The sequence below is a fragment of the Oncorhynchus keta genome, chromosome 12, assembly GCF_023373465.1.
Source record: "Oncorhynchus keta strain PuntledgeMale-10-30-2019 chromosome 12, Oket_V2, whole genome shotgun sequence".
NCBI lineage: Eukaryota > Metazoa > Chordata > Actinopteri > Salmoniformes > Salmonidae > Oncorhynchus > Oncorhynchus keta.
In genome coordinates this window covers 30,160,703-30,185,547 of record NC_068432.1, presented here as the reverse complement: position 1 = coordinate 30,185,547, position 24,845 = coordinate 30,160,703, and the positions used below count along the sequence as shown (strand labels likewise).

General features: G+C 41.7%; 1 protein-coding gene and 2 long non-coding RNA genes across 13 annotated transcripts; 2 read left to right on the top strand and 1 right to left on the bottom strand.

The window, feature by feature from the left end:
- Window positions 1-329: 329 nt before the first annotated feature.
- LOC118391696 (uncharacterized) lies at window positions 330-1,495 on the top strand. The gene is made up of 3 exons (XR_004827197.2): window positions 330-517; window positions 951-1,082; window positions 1,195-1,495. It is a non-coding gene; the product is annotated as an uncharacterized LOC118391696 (long non-coding RNA).
- A 1,838-nt stretch (window positions 1,496-3,333) lies between these two features.
- Window positions 3,334-17,469, top strand: LOC118391280 (transgelin-2-like). 2 transcript variants are annotated; one of them, XM_035782517.2, is made up of 5 exons: window positions 3,334-3,509; window positions 15,993-16,180; window positions 16,264-16,435; window positions 16,665-16,767; window positions 16,902-17,469. In XM_035782517.2, the coding sequence occupies exons 2-5, from the start codon at window positions 16,001-16,003 to the stop codon at window positions 17,053-17,055; spliced, it is 609 nt and encodes a 202-aa protein (XP_035638410.1). In that variant the 5' UTR covers window positions 3,334-3,509; window positions 15,993-16,000; the 3' UTR covers window positions 17,056-17,469. The 2 variants fall into 2 exon arrangements, with proteins under 2 accessions (XP_035638410.1, XP_035638409.1); XM_035782516.2 differs by lacking the exon at window positions 3,334-3,509 and adding an exon at window positions 15,731-15,761.
- Window positions 17,470-17,970: 501 nt separating this feature from the next.
- On the bottom strand, window positions 17,971-24,592 carry LOC118391278 (uncharacterized). 10 transcript variants are annotated; one of them, XR_004827109.2, is made up of 8 exons: window positions 22,816-24,377; window positions 21,885-21,974; window positions 21,610-21,737; window positions 21,395-21,513; window positions 21,199-21,322; window positions 20,830-20,918; window positions 20,381-20,712; window positions 17,971-20,251 (listed from the first exon to the last, which is right to left on the bottom strand). It is a non-coding gene; the product is annotated as an uncharacterized LOC118391278 (long non-coding RNA). The 10 variants fall into 10 exon arrangements; XR_004827107.2 differs by having other exon boundaries at window positions 21,199-21,316; window positions 22,816-24,374; XR_004827108.2 differs by lacking the exon at window positions 22,816-24,377 and adding an exon at window positions 24,478-24,592 and having other exon boundaries at window positions 21,199-21,513.
- Window positions 24,593-24,845: the final 253 nt, after the last annotated feature.

The window sequence follows — 24,845 nt, the reverse complement described above, 5'->3', positions numbered from 1 at the left end:
TGTTAGATGGGCCAGTTGCAAAGTCTAAATTTGATATATCGCAAAAATTCCTGAAAACAAAAATGTTTGGTTAGGGTTAGCAGTGTGGTTAAGGTTAGGGTTAAGTTTTAAAAAGATTGTATGAATCTGTGGCTGTGCCAGCTTGTCACCACTCTGCAGAGCTGCCTCCAGGGCAAGATTCATGATAATAAATGCCAACCTGAATTGAAATCACTGTAACGTTAACAAAGGAGTACAAAACAACACATTTGTTAACATGAATGAGTGAGCTACGTTGCATCACTATACATGTCCTTAACCCTCCTCTCTCTACCCTTGTCCCCCCACCTCTCTCTCCTCTCCCTGCCTGTGGTCAATGGCATGGGAGGGTGTGCTGCCGTACGGCCGCTGGGACTGTTAGTGTGCGTTTAAGCGCCAGCGGGGATGCTCCATGAACTGAAGGAGCAGGTGTCCACCAGGATGATGACCCTGTGGCACAGCCTGTCCCAGCTGGGCAATAGCATCCAGGAGGTCACAGGTACCAACATTATAGAAACATTATATCTGGTACACAGACAGACCAGGGAGGAGTGACCTCATTCTAATTCTATGGATAACTTCTCTGCTAACAGAGACCAGGGCTGCTAATAATATACGCCTCAAAACACGTACTTCCCACTGTGCACAGATGTCAGTTTAATGTCTAATGTTTTGATTTACATTTGATTGAGCTCACGCAGTTCAACGAGAACTCAATATGAAATTAACAAAACATTAACCATGTCATTGGAATTTAAAGTTGGGTGATAAAAAGACAAGCATTCCAGAAATTCCTTTCCACGTTGACTCAACATCACATAGCCTTTTTCTTTAGATGCCGTGGAATTAAAGTTGATACGACCAGTTTGTGCCCAAACTGTTATCTCTGTCTGACTGAAAAACGGACTCTCTCTCTCTCCTTCTCTCTCCAGGAGGAATGCGGGTGGCATTCACGGCCACCATGAGTCCCAAAAGCCACTGCTTCGGCCCCTTCACCAGTAACGTGCCGATTCCCTACACCGAGATCTCCCTCAACCACGGAAACTGCTAAAACCCTGCCCTGGGTATGCATACACACCAATACACTCAATAATAGTCCTATCCTGGACATGCAGTCATACATTTCATTAACTCCATCCCTCTGCTTCCTCTCACTCCATGTGTGCGGCGGACCAGAGGCTGAACCACAAGCTGCGGCTGATGAGGAATGGGGAGATGGTGGTGTCCACGTGGGAGGATAACGAGGAGGACTCGGAAGACAGACCGCCCTGGTCCTGCTGGACAGAGGCAGCCAGACGTACGTGGAGCTGCTCTCTGGAAGACAGCTGTGTGGAGGCGGAAACCCATAGACAGACATATTGTACATCCAATGAGACATACAACTGTACTGAACAGTTAAAAGCACATGAAAATTGTAGTCAACTCTGATCATTCTCCTTAAAAAAGCAATCTATGTATTTTTTTAAATAAAAAAGGTTTTCTCACTGAAGCAGAATCCGACTATTAATATTGTTTAGTTTCACAGTCATCACCAAAGTGATTGCTGTGTTTTTAGGCTAAAAGGTTGTGGTGATTTATTATGATATACTGTGTAAAATGATCATCATTAAACTGAATCATTAACTTGCAGAAACCCTATTTTACCAACAGCTCAGAAGAACTGTGTGTGTGAAATGACTGTTCACTATCTTCTCCCTGACTCAGGTCTCATACACACATTATTATTATTCGCCTACCTCCTCATGCCTTTTGCACACATTGTATATAGACTGCCCATTTTTTTCTACTGTGTTATTGACTTGCTAATTGTTTACTCCATGTGTAACTCTGTGTTGTCTGTTCACACTGCTATGCTTTATCTTGGCCAGGTCGCAGTTGCAAATGAGAACTTGTTCTCAACTAGCCTACCTGGTTAAATAAAGGTGAAATAAAAAATAAAAAATAAATAAATTGGTATGCTCTGGGACCACACACAGTTTCACAGGTTAATTGACCATGTTCACACAAACTGGTTTGCTTCTCTCCTCTAGCTGGGCATTTTCATTGAACCAATTCAGTTTAGGACATTAAACCATGTTGTGCTTTAGTGAAGACTAAACCCTGCAGATTCAATAGCTATGTGTGTCTAAGGTTTACAAGTTCAGTAGCCCAAGGTCTGGTGGCTAAAGAGATATCCTTGTTGCCAGGGGTAACGAGTCCAGTCTGGTGCCCTTGGATGGAGAACAACTGACAATAAAGACACAACACAACCTGGCACCTATAAACAGAATAGCCTAGAGGCTAATATGACACTGATACAACATTACCCAATGCCTTTCATTGGAACGACCTTTGGGGTCAGACAGTTACTTCATTCTAATGCTGACTCCTCTCAGTGATGTCATCTGTGATGTCAATGTTTAACCTCGATGGCCTCTCAAGCTATGGCATGCCCCGCTTTTGCTGTCAATGTAATGATGTCATGTACCATTAGCATGGGTGTGTTTATATGCGAGGGGGTGTATGTTCTTTAGAGCCAAGAGGAAAATGTAAAAAACAAAAAAGGATGAGGAATTTAACTGAACACCCAACAAAGCAAAACAAATCAGCATTACTTGCACTTTGGCTGACGCACTTGCATTCTACTTCCTCTCATTCACTCATGCCCTCACATACTTATCTTACTGTACTTATCTCATGGAACAAAAGTGATTTCATGGCTCCCAGACATTTTATTTTAATGTTTGTAAAACAAACAACGTAATAAATAACCAAAAACAGACAATTAATATAGAGGCAATAAATTCAACTTCCCTATAGCAGTGCCTCCTTCCTTATCCTCTCTAATTACTGAAAGCATCTCCCTCCCCCTGGTCCCCTTAAACCATCGTACTCTCTACTTTCGCCCTCCCTCTCTCCCTCCCCACAGAGCACGCACTGGTTGAATCAACGTTCTTTCCACGTAATTTCAGTGAAATTACATTGAACCAACATGGAATAGACGTTGAATTGACGTCTGCGCCCAGTGGGTCCCTCCTTATGTTCTCTAGACAAAGTGGTAGAGGAAGATATTTGGAGAATTCCTGACCAAACCAAGCCCTTTGGCAGTGGTTCCTCATTCTCTCTGTCCTGCTCCCAAATAAGGAGGTACACTTACAGGGGGATAAAGAGAGAAAGAAAAAAAGGGTGTGTCATAGAATGAAATAAGAAGACTAGAAGCTCTAGAAAAATCGAGAGGAAAAAAGCCCATATCCTTTTAAGGCTGTGGTTTCCTCCCTCCCCTTCTTTCCTTTCCTCTCCTCCCCTCTCTCTCTCTCACTTGCTTTTTCTCTTGTGGTGAAGTAATTTCAGAGAGCATGTTTGTTCTTTTTAAGCTGGCACTCCCTGAGAGCAGACTCTGTACTCTGTTGTAAAGGGGAAGAGAGGAACTCTTTCACACCAGCTCACAGAAACACAGGTCCGAAGCCACCTGAACTTATCTCAACAACTACAGCTGCTCCCAACTAAACACTGTAAGTACATGCCTGGCTACTTCTTAACACCTTTATCTCTGTCGGAGTGCACTTTGTTACTATCAGGCTCTACCTGTTATTCATACGGTTGAATTTCCAGTGCCAAGTTTTTCAAAAGTTATCTATCTGGAATTCGACTATCGGTTAGGATGAAACGTATAGAAATCTAATGAATATAATGGACAAATCATTGACTTGAATGGGGACTCTCGTTCTATTTATTTCTTTGCACTTAATCCTATCCAATAATCGATCCGAATAGATACTTTCTGAAAAACTGTGCCCTGGTGTGTCAGACAGTGTAAAAATGGTGTCTAGTAGTTTCTCTGGCATGCCTGGAAAGTTGCTACTGACAGTGTTCTATTGTTTAGAAAAGTATCTTTTAGGTTAACATGGATGAGTGAGGGCGAAAAGGGTGTAGACAAATTGACATGGGGGATAACCTGACCTATTTTATATTCAGTCTCTTAATTACACACACACACACACACACAAAAACACACACACACACACTAAACACACACACACACCTGCCCTCTCACACTCAGTCACTGCATGTAACTAATTTATTAATTTCATAAAATGTTAAGAAGCCTCAATGAATGACGCTGTGGCTTTTAGGTTTCCCTAAAAGTCTCTCTGTAAGGCTCCATTCTCTCTTCACTCTGCCCAGAGAGGCTTTTACATTTACATGGACCATTTGCTTTCGGAACACTGCATGATGGATATTTTGTGAAGTAACCCCAGTATCTATCACACGCTGTTTCACATCTCTGTAATAATGTAATCTGTAACAATAGGAAATTAGTAATGTATTAGTGAGGGCACAGAGCACATATTGGGTAATAGGAAGTCAAGATGGCTTTACAGGCTGATTAAGGGAGATCTGGTCTGGACCTGTAGCAGCAGGCCTGATCCTCAGAAGAGCAGCTGTCGGGAGCCAACAGGTCTATCCTGCCCCACTCCTTCCCCTCCATGCACATCAAGCAGGTTCACTCCTTTACATATCAGGGTTTTTGGATTGACAATAATTTGTCATGTAAAAACATAGGGATGTGCTAGCTAAGAAACTGAGATTAAAGTAGGCTTATTTTATAGAAATAGATCATGCCTCTTCCTTAACAGCAGGAAGCAGATTGTACAGTCAACTTTCCTACCAGTTCTTGACTATGGTGACATCATTTATCGGAATGCAGCAGCCACTAATCTTAAACCTTCGGATATCGTCGACCAAAGCGCCCTTTGCTTTATCACAGGTGACAGTTTTAATACGCATCACTGCCTCCTGTATCAAACAGTTGGCTGGTCCTCGTTGACGTCCCGTAGATCCCTTCACTACTCCCTTTTTGTTTAAAAAGCTCTACTACACAAGCTTCCAACCTTCCAACCTCACTTCACTGTTGAAATACAAAAATATGACATACCAAACCTGTTCACAGGGATGGTTAACTGCCTCTAGGGCAGTTTAGGACTTTAATGTTGAATGAAATTGAAGGAGAATTGCAACTGTTCGGATTTAATAAAAATAATTGTATTTGTGGTATTTGAAGCTGAAGTGTTGATTCTGGAACTTGCAGTTTATTTTATTTGTATTCCTCAGCGCACCATTGTAAATGAGACCCTGGTCTCAGTGGGATCCCCTGAATAAATACAAACTTAATGCAACATTTAAATACAATAGTAGACTATGCTTATCCCCCATCCTCCTTCCCCTGTTCCATTCCTGGGGAAAAGGGCAGTAAACAGATCTATAAACTCTCAATCACACATGGATGTATTCAGGTTCTGTGACGCAGCACACAGACAGGTTTAACCTAAGTTTTCACAGTTTATCGAGCCCGTTAGACACTTGATATAAGGCTAGAGTGAGGTTGGGAAAGGTTAGTGTAATATATGTAGTGATCTTATGGCCCCTGTCCCTTGTTGACCCATAACAGTCCTCATATACCCAATCAAGAGCCTCCATGTTCAGATAAGGCCTGATCCAGCCAGTGATGTGCTCTGTACTGAGGTGGGGATTCTCTCTGGGCATGCTAACACAGTGCTTGGAGGCAGATCCTCAGATTATAAAACAGCCCTTCAGATTGGTTAGAGCAAAATCTGGTATTTATGATGGTTTTTACAAGGGTTGTTGTTACAAACTGTTTCTGGTTGTGACAGAGGAGAGTGGGGTAAGTTGAGCCATTTTTTTACATTCAGTATCACTCCTTCAAGGGAAATATAGTATTTTATTCTAACCAAGATATCTACATATATTTCAGGATGTTGTGTAGCCCTGGAAATAATGAGAATTCATGTAAAGATTACAATTTTGAAAACATAGTTTGTCCCCAAAAAACTGGTCACTTGGCACAACTTACACCGGTATGGGGTAAGTTGAACTGCAGGACAGGGTAAGTTATGCCGCTTACAAATTTCTGTACTGAATGAAATATTATCGTTACCTTTTTAAAACCATGTATATCTTTATTTCCCAAAGACAATTCAACTCAATCCCAATGGCTTTTTGTCTGTTTATCATTTTAAGCATATTTTAACACAGGCTTAACACCTAACAAACACTTTGTACTTTTTAAAACACTTTTCAAATAGGCTAAATCAAATCAAATTAATTTATAAAGCCCTTCGTACATCAGCTGATATCTCAAAGTGCTGTACAGAAACCCAGCCTAAAACCCCAAACAGCAAGCAATGCAGGTGTAGAAGCACGGTGGCTAGGAAAAACTCCCTAGAAAGGACAAAACCTAGGAAGAAATCTAGAGAGGAACCAGGCTATGAGGGGTGGCCAGTCCTCTTCTGGCTGTGCCGGGTGGAGATTATAACAGAACATGGCCAAGATGTTCAAATGTTCATAAATGACCAGCATGGTCAAATAATAATAATCACAGTAGTTGTCGAGGGTGCAGCAAATCAGCACCTCAGGAGTAAATGTCAGTTGGCTTTTCATAGCCGATCATTAAGAGTATCTCTACCACTCCTGCTGTCTCTAGAGAGTTGAAAACAGCAGGTCTGGGACAGGTAGCACGTCCGGTGAACAGGTCAGGATTCCATAGCCGCAGGCAGAACAGTTTAAACTGGAGCAGCAGCATGGCCAGGTGGACTGGGTCATGGTCCTAGGGCTCAGGTCCTCCGAGAAAGAGAAAGAAAGAGAAAATTAGAGAGAGCATACTTAAATTCACACAGGACACTGGATAAGACAGGAGAAGTACTCCAGATATAACAAACTGACCCTAGCCCCCCCCGACACATAAACTACTGCAGCATAAATACTGGAGGTTGAGACAGGAGGCGTCAGGAGAAACTGTGGCCCCATCCGATGATACCCCCGGACAGGGCCAAACAGGAAGGATATAACCCCACCCACTTTGCCAAAGCACAGCCCCCACACCACTAGAGGGATATCTTCAACCACCAACTTACCATCCTGAGACAAGGCCGAGTATAGCCCACAAAGATCTCCGCCACAGCACAAGCCAAGGGGGGGCGCCAACCCAGACAGGAAGATCACATCAGTGACTCAACCCACTCAAGTAACACCCCTTCCTAGGGACGGCATGAAAGAGCACCAGTAAGCCAGGGTAGCCTAGTGGTTAGCGCGTTGGACTAGTAACCGAAAGGTTGCAAGTTCATATCATTTACATTTTACATTTAAGTCATTTAGCAGACGCTCTTATCCAGAGCGACTTACAAATTGGTGCATTCACCTTATGACATCCAGTAGAATAGTCACTTTACAATAGTGCATCTAAATCTTAAAGGGGGGGGGGGTGGGTGAGAAGGATTACTTATCCTATCCTAGGTATTCCTTAAAGAGGTGGGGTTTCAGGTGTCTCCGGAAGGTGGTGATTGACTCCGCTGTCCTGGCGTCGTGAGGGAGTTTGTTCCACCATTATCCCCGAGCTGACAAGGTACAAATCTGTTGCTCTGCCCCTGAACAGGCAGTTAACCCACTGTTCCTAGGCCGTCATTGAAAATAACAATTTGTTCTTAACTGACTTGCCTAGTTAAAATTTTTAAAAACCCAGCCCCTGTAATAGGGTTAGAGGCAGAGAATCACAGTGGAACCGGCCAGGCAGAAACAGCATGGGCGGTTCGTCGCTCCAGAGACTTTCCGTTCACCTGCACACTCCTGGGCCAGACTACACTCAATCATATGGCCCACTGAAGAGATGAGTCTTCAGTAAAGACGTGGGTAGGCAGACCATTCCATAACAATTTAGCTCTATAGGAGAAAGCCCTGCCTCCAGCTGTTTGCTGAGAAATTCTAGGGACAATTAGGAGGCCTGCGTCTTGTGACCGTAGCGTACGTCTAGGTATGTACGGCAGGACCAAATCAGAGAGATAGGTAGGAGCAAGCCCAAGTAATGCTTTGTAGCAAGCCCATGTAATGCTTTGTAGGTTAGCAGTAAAACCTTGAAATCAGCCCTTGCCTTAACAGGAAGACAGTGTAGGAAGGCTAGCACTGGAGTAATATGATCCAATTTTTTGGTTCTAGTCAGGATTCTAGCAGCCGTATTTAGCACTAACTGAAGTTTATTTAGTGCTTTATCCGGGTAGCCGGAAAGTAGAGCTTTGCAGTAGTCTAACCTAGAAGTAACAAAAATTAATTGTTCTGCATTATTTTCGGACAAAAAGTTTCTGATTTTTGCAACGTTACGTAGATGGAATAAAGCTGTCCTTGAAACCTGTCTGTGATATGTTCGTCAAAAGAGAGATCAGGTTCCAGAGTAACGCCGAGGTCCTTCACAGTTTTATTTGAGACGACTGTACAACCATTAAGATTGATTGTCAGATTCAACAGAAGATCTCTTTATTTCTTGGGACCTAGAACAAGCATCTCTGTTTTGTCCGAGTTTAAAAGTAGAAAGTTTGCAGCCATCCACTTCCTTATGTCTGAAACACAGACTTCTAGTGAGGGCAATTTTGGGGCTTCACGTTTCATTGAAATGTACAGCTGTGTGTCATCCGCATAGCAGTGAAAGTTAACATTATGTTTTCGAATGACATCCAAGAGGTAAAATATATAGTGAAAACAATAGTGGTCCTAAAACAGAACCTTGAGGAACACCAAAATTTATAGTTGATTTGTCAGAGGACAAACCATTCACAGAGACAAACTGATATCTTTCCGACAGTTAAGATCTAAACCAGGCGAGAACTTGTCCATGTAGACCAATTTGGGTTTCCAATCTCTCCAAAAGAATGTGGTGATCGATGGTATCAAAAGCAGCACTAAGGTCTAGGAGCACGAGGACAGATGCAGAGCCTTGATCTACTTTGGTTTAGATACAAGCATCATAAAACCTTTTAGCATAATAAATTCATTTGACTTGAAAATCCGTTTTTTTGGACCTAACTTGCTTTTTCCATGTGGTTTCTTAGTTCACAGACTCCATGAAATGATGACCTCTTCCTAAATATTTGGTCAAATTATTAATTTTGTGTTTGATTTCCTAGAAACACGGGTGACTCAACTTATCTCTTTGGCTCAATTTACCCCACTCTCCCCTACAATAACTTGGCTGGCAGATAGAGAACAACAGGTCCCTCCGCCACATTCCATATAACATATGTAGTAAGAACTGTAGTCTGCTCTGCTGTGGGTGAGGAAAGATACTGACATGGAACTATGATGTATTACAGTAGCTCTAATAGCTCTGGTCTAGGAGTCATTCACTACTGGATGACAGTTGATGTATTAGGTTTAGGAAGTAAAGCATTCTCCGTGTTAGAGCTGAACAACATAAACAAGTGCTAACAACTGACACTAACATAGCAGTGCACGCAACCATGCATATTGAGAAACATTGACAAAAACCCTCTGAGAAAGAATTGAAATACGTGTTGCCGGGCCAAAACAGAATTATAACACAATGGATCGCAAAAATACTATGCAAGCATGGCAAATCTGAATCTCCATCTTGGATTCTATTCTAGACACAATCTATCTGTCTGTGTGTGTGTGTCGCATGCGCAAGGTTGGGCAGTAACTGATTACATGTAATCTGATGACATTTTTTAAATGTAATCAGTTACGTAACGTTACCAGCAAAAGTATTGTAATCCGACACAAGACTTTTGAAAAACTCGATCATTATTACTTCTTGGATTACTTCTCGATTCAGAAAGGATGTTTGTGAAAAAATACATTGAGACCTTTCTATTTTCTCAATGACATTCAAAGGCTTTTTTCTTTTTATGTTTACCTTTATTTAACTAGGCAAGTCAGTTAAGAACAAATTCTTATTTACAGTGGCGGCCTACCAAAAGGCAAAAGGCCTCCTGAGGGGACGGGGGCTATGATTAAAAAAAAAATAATAAATACAATGTAAATATAGGACAAAACACACATCACAACAAGAGAGACAACGCTACATAAAGAGAGACCTAAGACAACAACACAGCAAGGCAGCAACATATGACAACACAGCATGGTAGCAACATAAAAACAACATGGTAGCACACAATATGGTAGCAGCACAAAACAGTGTACAAACATTATTGAGCACAGACAACAACACAAAGGGCAAGAAGGTAGAAATAACAATACATCACACAAAGCAGCCACAACCGTCAGTAAGAGTGTCCATGGTTGAATCTTTGAATGAAGAGATGGAGATAAAACTGTCCAGTTTGAGTGTTTTTTGCAGCTCGTTCCAGTCGCTAGCTGCAGTGAACTGAAAAGAGGAGCAACCCAGGGATATGTGTACTTTGGGGACCTTTAACAGAATGTGACTGTTGTATGTGGAGAATGAGGGCTGCAGTAGATATCTCAGAGAGGGGGGAGTGAGGCCTAAGAGGGTTTTATAAATAAGCATCAACCAGTGGGTCTTGCGACGAGTGTACAGAGATGACCAGTTTACAGAGGAGTATGGAGTGCAGTGATGTGTCCTATAAGGAGCATTGGTGGCAAACCTGATGTCTGAATGGTAAAGAACATCTAGCCGCTCGAGAGCACCCTTACCTGCCAATCTATAAATGATGTCTCTGTAATCTAGCATGGGTAGGATGGTCATCTGAATCAGGGTTAGTTTGGCAGCTGGGGTGAAAGAGGAGCGATTACGGTAGAGAAAACCAAGTCGAGATTTAACTTTAGCCTGCAGCTTTGATATGTGCTGAGAGAAGGACAGAGCACCGTATAGCCATACTCCCAAGTACTTGTATGAGGTGACTACCTCAAGCTAAGAAAGCTTTGTTGTAGAGCATTTAACACAAAATCTGAGGAGGGGCCAGCTGAGTATAAGAGTGTATCATCTGCATATAAATGGATGAGAGAGCTTCCTACTGCCTGAGCTATGTTGTTGATGTAAATTGAGAAGAGCTTGGGGATTGAGCCTTGGGGTACTCCCTTGGTGACAGGCAGTGGCTGAGACAGCAGATTTTCTGACTTTATACACTGCACTCTTTGAGAGAGGTAGTTAGAAAACCAGCCCAAAGACCCCTCAGAGACACCAATACTCCTTAGCCGACCCACAAGAATGGAATGGTCTACCGCATCAAAAGCTTTGGCCAAGTAATTAAAAATAGCTGCCCAATATTGCTTAGAATCAAGGGGAATGGTGACATCATTGGTGACCTTGGTGACCTTTAAGGTTGCAATGGTGACCTTTAAGGATGCAGTGACACATTCATAACCTAAGCGGAAACCAGATTGCATACCCGAGAGAATACTATAGAGATAAAGAAAGCCAGACAGTTGATTATTGACAGGTTTTTCCAACACTTTTGATAAACAGGGCAAAATAGAAATGGGCCCAAAACAGTTAGGATCAGCTTAATCTCCCCTTTTAAATAAAGGACGAACCGTGGCTGCCTTCCAAGCAATGGGAACCTCCCCAGAAAGGAGAGACAGGTTAAAAAGGTCGGAGATAGGCTTGGTGATGATAAGGTCAGCAACCTTAAAGAAGAAAGGGTCTAAACCATCTCACCCAGATAGTTTTTTGGGGTCAGGTTTAAGGAGCTCCTTTCGCACCTCGGACTCAGTGACTGCCTGCAGGGAGAAACTTTGTAGCGTGGCAGTGGAAAAAGAGGGAGAAGCATCAGGGATAGTCGCATTAGAAGGGTTGGGAGATGGGGAAATGTTGGACGGGCAAGGAGGCATGGCTGAGTCAAATAGGAATCCTGACTTAATGAAGTGGTGATTAAAGAGCTCAGCCATGTGCTTCTTGTCAGAAACAACCACATCCTAAACATTAAGAGACATGGGCAGCTGTGAGGAAGAAGGTTTATTCTCCTGGTCTTTAACCATTTTCCAGAATGTCTTGGGGTTAGACCCACAGAGAGAGAACTGCTCCTTAAATGAACTAACTTTGGCCTTCTGGATAGCCTGAGTGCACTTATTTCTCATTTACCTGAACGATAGCCAGTCAACCTGAGTATCCGTGTGCCGAGCCTTTCGTCAAATGCAATTCCTGAGGTGGAGTAACTCTGCAAGATCATGGTCGAACCAGGGGCTGAACCTGTTTTTAATTCTAATTTTCTTTGTGGGGGCGTGTTTGTTAACAATACCACTGAAAAAAAAAGAAGGTCCAAGCATCTTCCTTTTTGTCTTCTTCTAATGCCTCTTAAGGGGAAAGTAACTAGAAGTAATCAGATTACGTTACTGAGATTTGGTAATCCAAAAATTACATTACAGATTACAATACAGACATTGACGCATGTACATAAGCAGTGCCTCCACCTCCTTTCCAAACACATTACTATTGCAATAACATGAATCAATGTGGATTTTTAACTGATACCTGAATGTAGACTTTTGAGTCACCCGTAAAGAGGAGAGGAGCATGTTGCTGTTAATTCTAGCTCCTACTTATAATATTTTATCTTACTCACCATGCAGCAACATGGTATTTGGTATTTTATTAGTATCCCCATTAGCTGTTGCAAAAGCAGCAGCTACTTTTCCTAGGGTCCACACAAAACATAAAACATAATACAGAATGACATAATACAGAACATCAATAGACCTGAATAGCTCAAGGACAGAACTACATAAAAAATGTAAAGGCACAAGTAGATATCAATGCATACACACAAACTATCTAGGTCAAAAAGGGGAGAGGCGTTGTGCCGCGAGGTGTTGCTTTATCAGTTTTTTAAAAACCGGGTTGACTGTTTATTTGAGCAATATGAGATGGAAGGAAGTTCCATGCAATAAGGGTTCTATATAATACTGTAAGTTTTCTTGAATTTGTTCTGGATTTGGGGACTGTGAAAGACCCCTGGTGGCATGACTGGCGGGACAAGTGTGTGTGTCAGAGCTGTGTGTAAGTTGACTATGCAAACAATTTGGGATTTTCAACACAGGGTTTCTTATAAAAAGTAAAAGTGATGCAGTCAGTCTCTCCTCAACTCTAGCCAAGAGAGACTGGCATGCAAAGTATTTATGTCAGCCCTCTGATTACAATTAAGAGCTAAACGTGTCGCTCTGTTCTGGGCCAGTTGCGGCTTAACTCTTTCCTTGTGGCACTGGACCACAAGACTGGCCAACAATCAAGATTAGACAAAACTAGAGCCTGCAAAACTTACTTTTTGGAGTGTGGTGTCAAAAAAGCAGAGCACCTCTTTATTACCGCCAGACCTCTCCCCATCTTTACAACCATTGAATCTGTATGTTTTGACCATGACAGTTTACAAGCTAAGGTAATGCCAAGTAATTTAGTTTCCTCAACTTGTTCAACAACCACACCATTCATTACCAGATTCAGCTGAGGTCTAGAACCCAAGGAATAATTTGTACCAAATACAATGCTCTTTGTTTTAGAGATATTCAGGACCAGTTTATTACTGGCCACCCATTCAAAAACAGACTGAATTTCTTTGTTAAGGGTTTCAGTGACTTCATTAGCTGTGGTTGCTGATGCGTATATGGTTGAATCATCAGCATACATGGACACACATGCTTTGTTTAATGCCAGTGGCAGGTCATTGGTCAAAATAGAAAAGAGTAGAAGGCCTAGAGAGCTGCCCTGAGGTACACCACACTTTACATGTTTGACATTAGAAAAGCTTCCATTAAAGAAAACCCTCTGAGTTCGATCAGATTACCATATCGTGGATTCAGAGCTGAGGTTGAAAAACCACAACACGTTTTTTCAACAACCGGTTATGGTCAATAATATCAAAGGCTGCAGTGAAATCTAAAAGTACAGCTCCCACAATCTTATTATCATTTTTTTCAACCAATCCTCAGTCATTTGTGTCAGTGCGGTACATGTTGAGTGGCTTCTGAGCAATGTCCTGTTAGGGGGAAATATTTACTATACCAGACTTGGACTCATACAGTAAGATCATAAGGTAATTTGGGATGTATACATTTGTCCCAACAATCTCATCTAGCTGGCATAATTCCCTGTGCATTTACTTACATTGCGTATTATATATTGGGCCATATGGTTTTCCACTTGCAGGGGACTTTGATGGGCTCTAATACACAGAAGAGTGTGAGCAGGTCTGTGAAAGTTTACTCTAACAGCTACCTCAGTGAGAAAGGAAGGACGTGACAGAGAGCCAGCTGGGAGGACTATGCCAAACAGGATGTAGACAGCAGAGTGTGGCTGTGGAGGAGGACAGGAAGCAGCTAGAAGTCAATGAGAGTAGTAGGCTCACAGAGAGATGACATCAACCTTTGACCCCCAGCTCTGAGAGGTTTTGTGATAGTTATGGTTCAAGATCGCAGCACAGGTGTTGAGACTTTTTGATTATACTGTGCAAGAATTGGGTCTAAATCTGAAGTCTCCATCTGGTGGTCCATTTGTCCATTTGCATGCTCTGATCTACATGTGCCCCCCTGGCAGTGGTGGAAAAAATACTCAATTGTCATGCTTGAGCAAAATTAAAGATACTTAATAGAAAATGACTCAAGTAAAAGTGAATGTCACCCAGTAAAATACTACTTGAGTAAAAGTCTAAAAGTATTTGGTTTTAAATATACATAAGTGTAAAAGTATAAATCATTTCAAATTTCTCATATTATGCAAACCAAACAGTTTAACGGATAGCCAGGGGCACACTCCAACACTCAGACATAATTTACAAACAAAGCATTTGTGTTTAGTGAGTCCGTCAGATCAGAGCCAGTAGCAATGACCAGTGATGTTCTCTTGATCAGTGTGTGAATTGGACCATTTTCCTGTCAAAATGTAACGAGTACTTTTGGGTGTCAGGGAAAATGTATGGAGTAAAAAGTACATTGTTTTATTTATTTAACCATTATTTAACTAGGCAAGTCAGTTAAGAAAAAAATATTTTTTTACAATGACGGCTTACCCCAGGCCAAACCCTATCCCAGACATGTAGTGAAGGAAAGTTTGGCAAAAATATAAAGGGTAAAGTAAAGTACAGATACCACAAAAAACGACTTAAGTAGTACTTAAAGTATTTATATTTAAGTACTTTACACCACTGCCCCCTGGCATAGTATTCTTCAAGTTGGGAGGCATTTATGCTCTCTGTTATAAGTTCTGAACCCCGAACTCAAGATCAGATCAGAGTTCAGATCTATATCATAGGACTGCAGTCACATTTGCGGACCTACTGTACTTGTGTTGACGCATTGCCAGTTTGGAGGGCTTGGACAGGCCAGGGACATTAAGTGGGTCTGTTGAGCCAAGACAAAACGAGAAAGAGTTAAGCTGCTGCTGTTACACATATAGACAATCTATCACAGTATTCATGGAATTTTCTATGTGAGGAAGAGGCTCCTCACCTACAGACATTCTGGTTCATCATATTAACTCAAAGTATAGATTTTTTGTGTGTTTTGTGTATTTATTAATTCAATCAGCCCAATTCTGATATTTTTTCCACTAAGGCTGCATTTACACAGGCAGCCCAATTTTGACCAATCACATCAGATATTTTTCAGAGCTGATCTGATTTAAGCCCAATAAGTGAAAAACATCATAATTGAGCTGCCTGAGTAAACACCGCCCAACGGTTCTAAGTTTACTTATACATCATCTCAAACCTCTACAGTAAATTGTGTTTATGTGGGGTGTATTCATTAAGTCAATTATGTTGCAAAACGTTTCTTAAACAGAAGCAAATTGAACTAAACTGGGCGGGACCTACCTGAATTTGTCCATTAGAAACTCTTGGACTAATGATCACACCCGTGTTTAATTGTTTCTCTTAGCCAAACTCTAATTATGGGGCTAATTGACAGCTGATTTTTAACCCTGGTAATTAGGTCGCCTGCCATTTTAAATAGGTGTGCCCAAATATTTGTCAGTAGGATGTCCTTTAACCTAGGTGAGCCACTGGTTTAAGCTGCCAATGTAGTTATGGATAAAATAAATATGATGCCTTTGAATTTTTAAATATTTGATTTTAAAGCCTTAAGGGTTAAGCAAGCTCTTTCACTGTTTTCTATACTTTGGTTAGCTTCTATGTAACTTAAATTTATAGATGGTCAATACAATATGCAACAGAACAAACCAATGTTTGCTTGACTTATCTGAAACGATATCACTCTCCCTGTAGGAACAGCAATGGCAAACAAAGGTCCCTCCTACGGTCTGAGCCGTGAGGTACAGAGTAAAATCGATAAAAAGTATGACCAGGATCTGGAAGAGAGGTTGACTGAGTGGATCATTGCCCAGTGTGGCGCTGGAGTGGGCCAACCTGAGGCAGGCAAGACCGGCTGGCAGAACTGGCTCAAGGACGGATGTGTGAGTGCCTGTGTGACTGGGAGACAAAATCTAAGACCGTCTTGCACAGGTAGTACGTTTCTCACACCTCTCGCTCTCTTCAGGTGCTGTGTGAACTGATCAACAGCTTGTCTAGTGGGAACAAGCCCATCAGGAAGATCCAGAGCTCAGGCATGGCCTTCAAACAGATGGAGCAAATCTCACAATTCCTTAATGCGGCTGAGAAGTATGGTATCACCAAGACTGACATGTTCCAGACAGTTGACCTCTGGGAGGGTACGTCCAGCCAGCTGCGATCAGCTGTACACACACACACACACATTACATGTCATACACATCACTTCTCGGCTCAACTAGCATGCTATACAGATGGATATGTTTAAAAATGTTATCGTTGCTTAGTCACCCGGTCTAGTCATGAATGCTACATTCACTGTTCTGCTATACAGTAGCTGAACTTATTAAACATATCTGATGTGCAGTACTGTGTATTAATTGTCTTTAGGGAAAGACCTGGCTGCTGTCCAGAGGACCCTGATGACCCTGGGAAGTCTGGCTGTCACCAGGGACGATGGGACTTACCGCGGCGACCCCAACTGGTTCCATAAGTAAGTTGGCGCCTCTGTCCTTTTCTCTGTAGAAACAGTACTGTTGTTTTTGGAGCTCGTAGTTCTCTGCATACTCCCATTTAGGTAAAGGGTAACATTTGATTAAAATGATGGACATGACTTTGTCTGTGCAGGAAGTCAGTGGAGAACAAACGCGAGTTCTCAGAGGACCAGCTGAATGAGGGAAGGAGTGTCATCGGCCTGCAGATGGGCACCAACAAGGGGGCATCTCAGGCTGGCATGACTGGATACGGGCGACCTAGGCAGATCCTGAACAACAACCCCTAAAACATGATGACGCTCAGTCACCCTACACCTGAGTACGCTCCCTTTCTCAGCCAATCACTTAAGACTGAAACGCTATGTCTTAACTTGAACAAACAGGAGCGACCTGAACTTCCAAGACCGAACTGGACCAAAGAACTCCTACTCACTGCACAGATGCACACAATCGTAATGAAACATGGTGACCAAAGTCTGTACAATCATGTTTTGTTAAAAATGTTGAACAATGGACACGGTGACATAGCAATGGGAAACGGTCCATTTAGATACTGCACTCTGTTTGGTAATACGTTGGGAAAAGATGTTGCTAGAATATGCTGCGATAATGGGAAAGATGCAGTAAGGTGTCCTTTCCAGAGCTCAGTATTTTTGTATATTATATATTGATTATGAAATAAAGTTCAGTTTAATTTTAAATTATTCTGTGTTTAATGTCTTGATATTGAGTGCCAGTATAAGGTTAGTTTAACAGGCAGGGACAGAACAAGAAACCTCCCGAGGGATCCAGTGGAGGTGTGACTCCTCTCACCTGCCAACTGTTTGTTCAGCTTGAGTGCCCACTAAACTGCTCAATATGAGGTTAGGCAGTAACTGGCTGGGGGGGGACAATAGCTATGAGGAGACTTCTAGGGTGAGATGTAGGAGTGTGATAGTGCTCTCACCACTGGGGTACAGTGTCTGGAATCAGAACATTACCTGAAAAGGACTGCTCATACCAGGGAGAGGTATCACTTTTCATTCATAGATGGCATACAGACAGTAACTCAAGTGAGGGGAATGGTGTCACCTACTCTGACAAGCGAGTCATCAACTCTGACATGGCTGGAGACTCACAAACAGTAACTGGATCAACTTGCAGCTAAAAATGGGGGAGCTGTCTGACTAAACTAATTAATCCATTAATCACAATACAATGGTAAAGGATTTTTATTTTATTTCACCTTTAACTAGGCAAGTCAAGAACGTTCTTATTTACAATGACAGCCTACCCACTAAAACCATGTAACCCCTGAATGGAATGACACTGCCCTCGTAGACACCTTGTTTTCAGCCAAAATATACACACTTTAACATGTTTTGACATGTTTACCATAGGAACACGAGGCCTAACGGTCTGACTGATTTCCCTCTAGCTGTGGTTGAATGTAATGTTTGTGTGAACTAACCTAACGTAGCAGGGGTAAAAAGACACCTGAATGGAGTCCCCACATTTGTTTTTAATGGTAAACGAGCTAGTTTGAAAATACTGTATTCCTGAAAAATGGAAACATGTCCTGATGCTCTCTCTGACTGCGGCAAAGTTCTGAAGACTGGCTTCTCCTGGCTCTCTGTCAAGTCAGCAACATTTATACTGGCCTCACGCTCCTGCCTCACAGTTCATACGGAGGGCACTATTGTGGGGTCCTGTACAGCTGTAAGGAGTTAGGATTTTAAAAAGGAGGGAAGTGTATGTTGATAAGTCTCTACTTGAAGCGGGGTCTGGGTGTGGTGTAGGAAGCTTATATTATGACCTAGTTAAGGACAATATTTACGATATCAGCGTCTCTCACACACCCTCGCAGCCATGACATCATCAGATATGGCTTGGTCACCAGGGAAACAGCAAACAGAAAGCAAAGCAGTCAGTGTCAGCTCCTCTACATCTCATATCTTCCTTCCTGCCTCCCTTCCTTTCTCCTCTCTGGTGATCACTAAACAGCATTTATTTTAGCCTATCACAGCAGAGCACCTATGAACCCCTCATGTATTTTAAACCATTGTATTGAAGGGGTACGGTTTTCAAATGTTGTTCAGGTCACATTTATGAACCAGCCGTCTCCTCCCTATTATGGTGTTGGTGTCTACCTACACAGTAAATGTAAAAGTGTTAAATCAACACTTTAAAGTGTTCAATTTAACACTGTCAGCGAGTACATATGGTCCCACTCTACACAGAGTAAAAAGTACACTGATCAAAGTGTTACATTTCTAGTGTTTTAACACAGAGTGCAGAAAGTTAACACTGCACTACACTGGCCGGTGTTGATCAAAATGAACACTGAGGTATTCAACACTTTAAGTGTTATAGTGACACTATTTGAGTATTAAGAGTAAAAATGTGTTTACTCTATTCAGTGTTAATGTATTTACTCTTCTCCCATGTAAATGGAAATTAGATGTTATAAAGGCACTAGGAATTTCACAAACTCAATCAAAGCTGTTTCAAGATTCAAATATGTTCATTATGACCAAACCATAAGTCCCAGCCCTGGCTTAAACTGTTATCAAGTGAGAGTAGAATCTAGTCAAAAGAATCCCTTGCTCCATATAAAATGAGCAAATCAATAGGTTTGTTGGAAAATGCTAACATTTACATTCAAAACAAATATGTTTTTCACAACCTAAACATAAGTATCAGCCCTGGCTTAAACTGTTATCAAGTGACAGGTGGGGACAATGTAGTCAAAAAAATCCCTTGCTCCATTTGACATGAGCAAATCAAAAGGTTTGTGGTACATGATGTCATTTACATGAAATACCTTGCATGGTGGACTTGGCTTCAAAACAACTTCAAATGCATGCAAATGATCAACAAAACATAAGATTTCAAGAGCTGACCTAACCGAAAAATCATTTTCCTCTTTCAGAACAATAGCCTTACTTTTGTAAAATACTGGCACTTCAATGACTACTTCACCACATATGGCCAAATCAAGACGATATTCTGTACCATGGTGCTTAACCCATTTAACTGACAAAACATTTGTGTGCACTGAGACATTCAACTTGGTAGCAATATCATGGCTTTCATTCAGGTCATTGAGCCTTGACATCTTTCCTGGACCTATAGTTAGTCTACCCTGGCTGATAGCTAGTCTACCCTGGCTAAACATTTCCCAATTATATGCCATGTCATTTTGTTGTTTCTTGGCTAAGGTCATAGTGAAATTCTTAAAACTCTTCAGTTGCTTTTTAAAGAAATTATGTTTTGCCTCGTAGCGCATACAACGAGGATAATGTATCATGAAGTGGTGTTTCGGTAACCATCAGCATTCGTGTCAGCTCCCTCATCCCTCAGCTCCCTCATCAACTGCAGATTCTGCCTTGCTTATAGGGTCTTGCTTAGAAGGATGATATTTTGCTTGAATGTAGTTGGCCACCTCTCCAAAAACTTGACTGATGTTCCCTCTCCAAACAGCAGCACAAAATCATGTTCAATCTGAAACAAATAAGACAAAAACATTCCACTTTAACCTCCAAAACAGAGTTTGTGTAAATCCCCAGCCTACACATTCATTGAACTACTATTACTGGTCAGCCTGAACTGGCATCTGGACATTAAACTCACATCAAACCCTTCACATCAAGAAAGCGTGGAAATTCGGTTAGGATGGTGGAGCATTTACTCGGGTCGTAGGTCATCTTCCTGTACTCAAAGGTCAATTTCATCTTCTGTTTGACTGTTTCTTCATCAGAAGAATGCTTCATAAGATAAATGGCCTCTCTGCACTGGTCTTCCCTCAGGGTAGCCAAAGTGGATGGACTGGACTCCCTCTAAGCAGTTGGCCCTCCAGAGTATAGTTGAGTGGGCCGTTTCTCTGATGAAGCCAAATTCCTCTGAATGGTTTTGATTCTATACGAGAGGTACACTTCTCCACTATTAGGGTCGTAGTAATGTTCCTTAAGAAAATTAACATGGTTACTAATCTTGAAAGAAAAAACAAATAATCAAGTCCCATTTGCTCAGATAGACGAATTAAAAGCAGATGCCCTTTATCAGTTGTAATGTATACTTACATATCCATTTGTCGTGTAGGAATCCTTTAGGTATAGGAACAAGGAGATGATGCATTGTACAAATGTTTCTCTCACGCGGTGGTGATGGCCTGACAAGAATATAATGTTATGTTTAGGCGGCAATCAGAATCTCCACAAGCAGCATTGGTCCCCAGTCAGCTTAATATTAGGAGTGATTTTTTGAATCAGTATCATGCCCATCGAGTTTGATACAAGAAAAATATTCTACCAATAGCAGTGGATGGTCAGCAGTAGCCTAACCAATTATGTGACTGAGACACTAATACAGTAGTCATTTTTGACATTCAGCAGATATGGGAGCAAGTAATGCTCAACAATTTTCATTATGAATCCTTCCTTTAAACTTACCCATGAGTCGCCGTCATCGCCGAAACAAGAATGTTGATCATCTTTAGTCTGGTGCAGTCAGTTTTGGAGTATTCCTTGATGACAATCTCTCCACCAGGCTTTTTCTTCCGTATGCTCTCTATTACTTGTAAAAAAAAAACAGCAGTGAAAAATCCATTTGATGCCACTTGAATTGAAGAATGAATTACAAACGTACATGTTTTGCTTCGTCATCATATCTTTGACGCTTTCGTGAGGGGCTTCCATCCTCGCTCAATATGATCGTATCAACTGACTCATGGTCTGAACCACCCATCACAGTACTGCCAGAGACATCTTAAATACACAAAGATGTCAATACAGGCATGTCAAATGTATGGTTATATTGAAAGTGATGCCACAAGTAACCAAGACTTGAAAACCAGCACATACCTTTAGCATCATTGGTCAGCGTGAGCTTGAAAACACCAAGGTCTGGCCGTGTCACCACCTCCTCATAATATAATATATAATATAATCAACTTCAGTTCCAGACCCATCACACAGCTTTGCCTCTGAAACTAGTAAATGGGATCTCAAATTTCAGGAAAACTGTGACAAACATTAAAACAACCTACAAATAGAACTGCAATCGTAATGGTAAGAGTAATCAGATTGACTGGTATGAAAACAATACATTTATTTCCAATCACAAATTAAAAGTATACCTCCAATCAAAAGATTTTCAAGTGTCAGGTCAATGATCTTCACATATTTTCGTTCACCATTGAATTTCACCCTGATCAGCATGAGGAGGTCTGAAAGCAGTTTATGGTAGAAGATAAGGCCAACATGGATGAAAAAGCATTACATTTGTATTTCAATCATGACACATTATATAAGGATGACTACAAACATTTTCACCAACACACCTGCAATGCTAATTTCAAAGTATATTATGAAAATATTGGATCATGACCACAACTTGTCTGATATTACTTGAAGCAGATCCCAAACTAGAGCAGACTATTCAACTCAAATCCACTGTCCCGAAATATTGACAGCCTAATTAGTCCAGTAAAATACACTGAGAATTCCAGCTAGTTGTGTTGTCATGTTCTAGGAACAGTCTTAAAAGCCCGCCAAAATCAACTGGTGATAAAGCGACAGTCCACGACAATCTTCTCTCTTCGGGATGTTTATTGTATTTAAGCAATAATACCCAAGGGGATGTGGTATATGGCCAATATACCACGGCTACGGGCTGTTCTTATGCACGACGCATCTCCGAGTGCCTGGATACAGCCCTTAGCAAGGATATATTGACCATATACCACAAACCCCAAAGGTGCCTTATTGCTATTATAAACTGGTTACCAACGTAATTAGAGCAATAAAAATACACGTTTTGTCATATCAGTCAGCCAATCAGTATTCCCTGGGGCGGCAGGGTAGCCTAGTGGTTAGAGTGTTGGACTAATAACCGGAAAGTTGCAAATTCAAACCCCTGAGCTGACACGGTACAAATCTGTCGTTCTGCCCCTGAACAGGCAGTTAACCCACTCGTCCTAGGCCGTCATTGAAAATAATAATTTGTTCTTAACTGACTTGCCTGGTTAAATAAAGTTCAAATTAAAAAATAATTGTGCACGTATTTACATGGTTGTGCGCTTGCTTCGGGTGATCGAAATCTGGGGCAGACCCCAATTATTCGATTTGTTGGCTGTTGGTCGACCGAGATTGTTTTATTTGCAGTGCTACTAGAGATTCTGGGTTCGAGTCCAGGCTCTGTCGCAGCTGGCCGCGACCGGGAGACCCATGGGCCGGCACACAATTGGCCCAGCGTCGTCCGGGTTAGGGGAGGGTTTGGCAGGCAGGGATGTCCTTGTCCCATCGCGGACTAGAGACTCCTGTTGCGGGGCGGGCGCAGTGCACGCTGACACGGTCGCCACTGTGCGTGTTTCCTCCGACACGTTGGTACGGCTGGCTTCCGGGTTAAGTAGCCCTTGTGTCAAGTAGCAGTCCGGCTTGGTTGGGTTGTGTTTCGGAGGACGCATGGCTCTCGACCTTAAATATGAGTAGGTGTGTCCAAACTTTTGACTGGTACTGTATATTTGCGCCCATCTCAGTAAACTATTGCCTCCATTGCGGAGGCGTAGACTAGAATGTGGTCGGAGGCTCCATATGAAGGGTGTGAAGCCTCCAGAAACGTGTAGAGGACAAGTCTAGCTCTGTACCACATCGCCATGTGCCTCCCAAATGTTGTAACAATGCAGAGCAGGGTTGCCAGGTCAAGCTAAAAACAAATGTACCCAATGACCATTCAAAACCCGCCCAAAAGGCCTGACACCTAGCCCAATTTGTTTTTGTCACAGCAAGAGAAGAGTTGCCGTATATTTCCAATAAAGACCTAACGTATCCATAACGTTATCGAGCCAATTAAGAAGGAATATCATAGTAACGACGTTAGAAGCTAAATTCGAGTTTCCTCAAAATAATAATTATTGAAAGCTATTACATGGCGTCCTTATTAAACTCGCCAGAGCATTCAATTGGTGTCGATTTAACTTGTTTAAGCAATAAGGCTACAACAACAATAAACTGAAGTTATAGGCTATTTATTAAATTACTTTGCCAGCTCCAGGTAGGCTACGCAAGTGGCACAAATTGATTTGCTATGACTCCAGTGATATCATTTCAACATATTTATCAAATGGTAGGCTACAACAACAATAAACTGGCTACTTGATCGCCAACAGAGGCAAATGTAAAATACTCCACATTTAGCCTAATGCCAGTGTCATTGAGGACTTAAAAAGAAAAAAATAACCACGCGAGGGAGTTCCATAATTTCCATTTAAAATATCCACTCGAAAGCCCTAGACGCGAGAAATGAGCATGCATAAAGAACTTCGCTTGATACCGTTTTCTTTAAGCGGTCAACATTATAATGCAGTTTAAACCCCCATGGGGGGATTTATGTAATGTTCTCCGGTGGTGCGCCCAAAGTCTATTTCCACTGCTTTGTCTACATTATTTATTGACGTTTTATTTTATCTTAATTTAACTAGGCAAGTCAGTTAAGAACAAATTCTTATTGTCAATGACGGCCTAGGAACAGTGGGTTAACTGCCTTGTTCAGGGGCAGAAGGACAGATTTTGTACCTTGTCAGCTCCGTTACCTTTCGGTTACTAGTCCAACGCTCTAACCACTAGGCTACGCTGCCGCCCCAACTGTGCATCAGTTCTAGAGTATTAATATGTTTAATATAAATGTTTTAGGAAATAGGTGTCTCCATAATGACAATGTAAATAGCCTACCTACAAATGGTCAAAAGTAGCCAACGTGCGTGCTTGCTGCTCTCCTTCTCGCTCACGTGACTCAGCCAATAACTGTAGAACACACACACCTTCCGGCCCTCCCTCCCACTCCACACCCTCAATTCAATTTAAGGGGCTTTATTGGCATGGGAAACATATGTTTACATTGCCAGAGTAAGTGAAATAGGTAATAAACAAAAGTGGAATAAACAATGACACATTTACAGTAAACATTACAGTTCCAAAATAATAAATACATTTCAAATCTTATATTATGTCTATATACAGTGTTGTAATGATGTGCAGATAGTAGTATGAAAGGGGAAAAGTACAAAAGGGAAGATAAATCAAGATAAATACAGGTTGTA

What these genes read in the sequence shown, in the direction of transcription:
- LOC118391280 (XM_035782516.2), top strand. An exon ending in ACTGGCTCAAGGACGGATGT is followed by an intron (nt 16,181 to 16,263) that starts GTGAGTGCCTGT and finishes CGCTCTCTTCAG; the next exon opens with GTGCTGTGTGAACTGATCAA. An exon ending in GACAGTTGACCTCTGGGAGG is followed by an intron (nt 16,436 to 16,664) that starts GTACGTCCAGCC and finishes AATTGTCTTTAG; the next exon opens with GGAAAGACCTGGCTGCTGTC.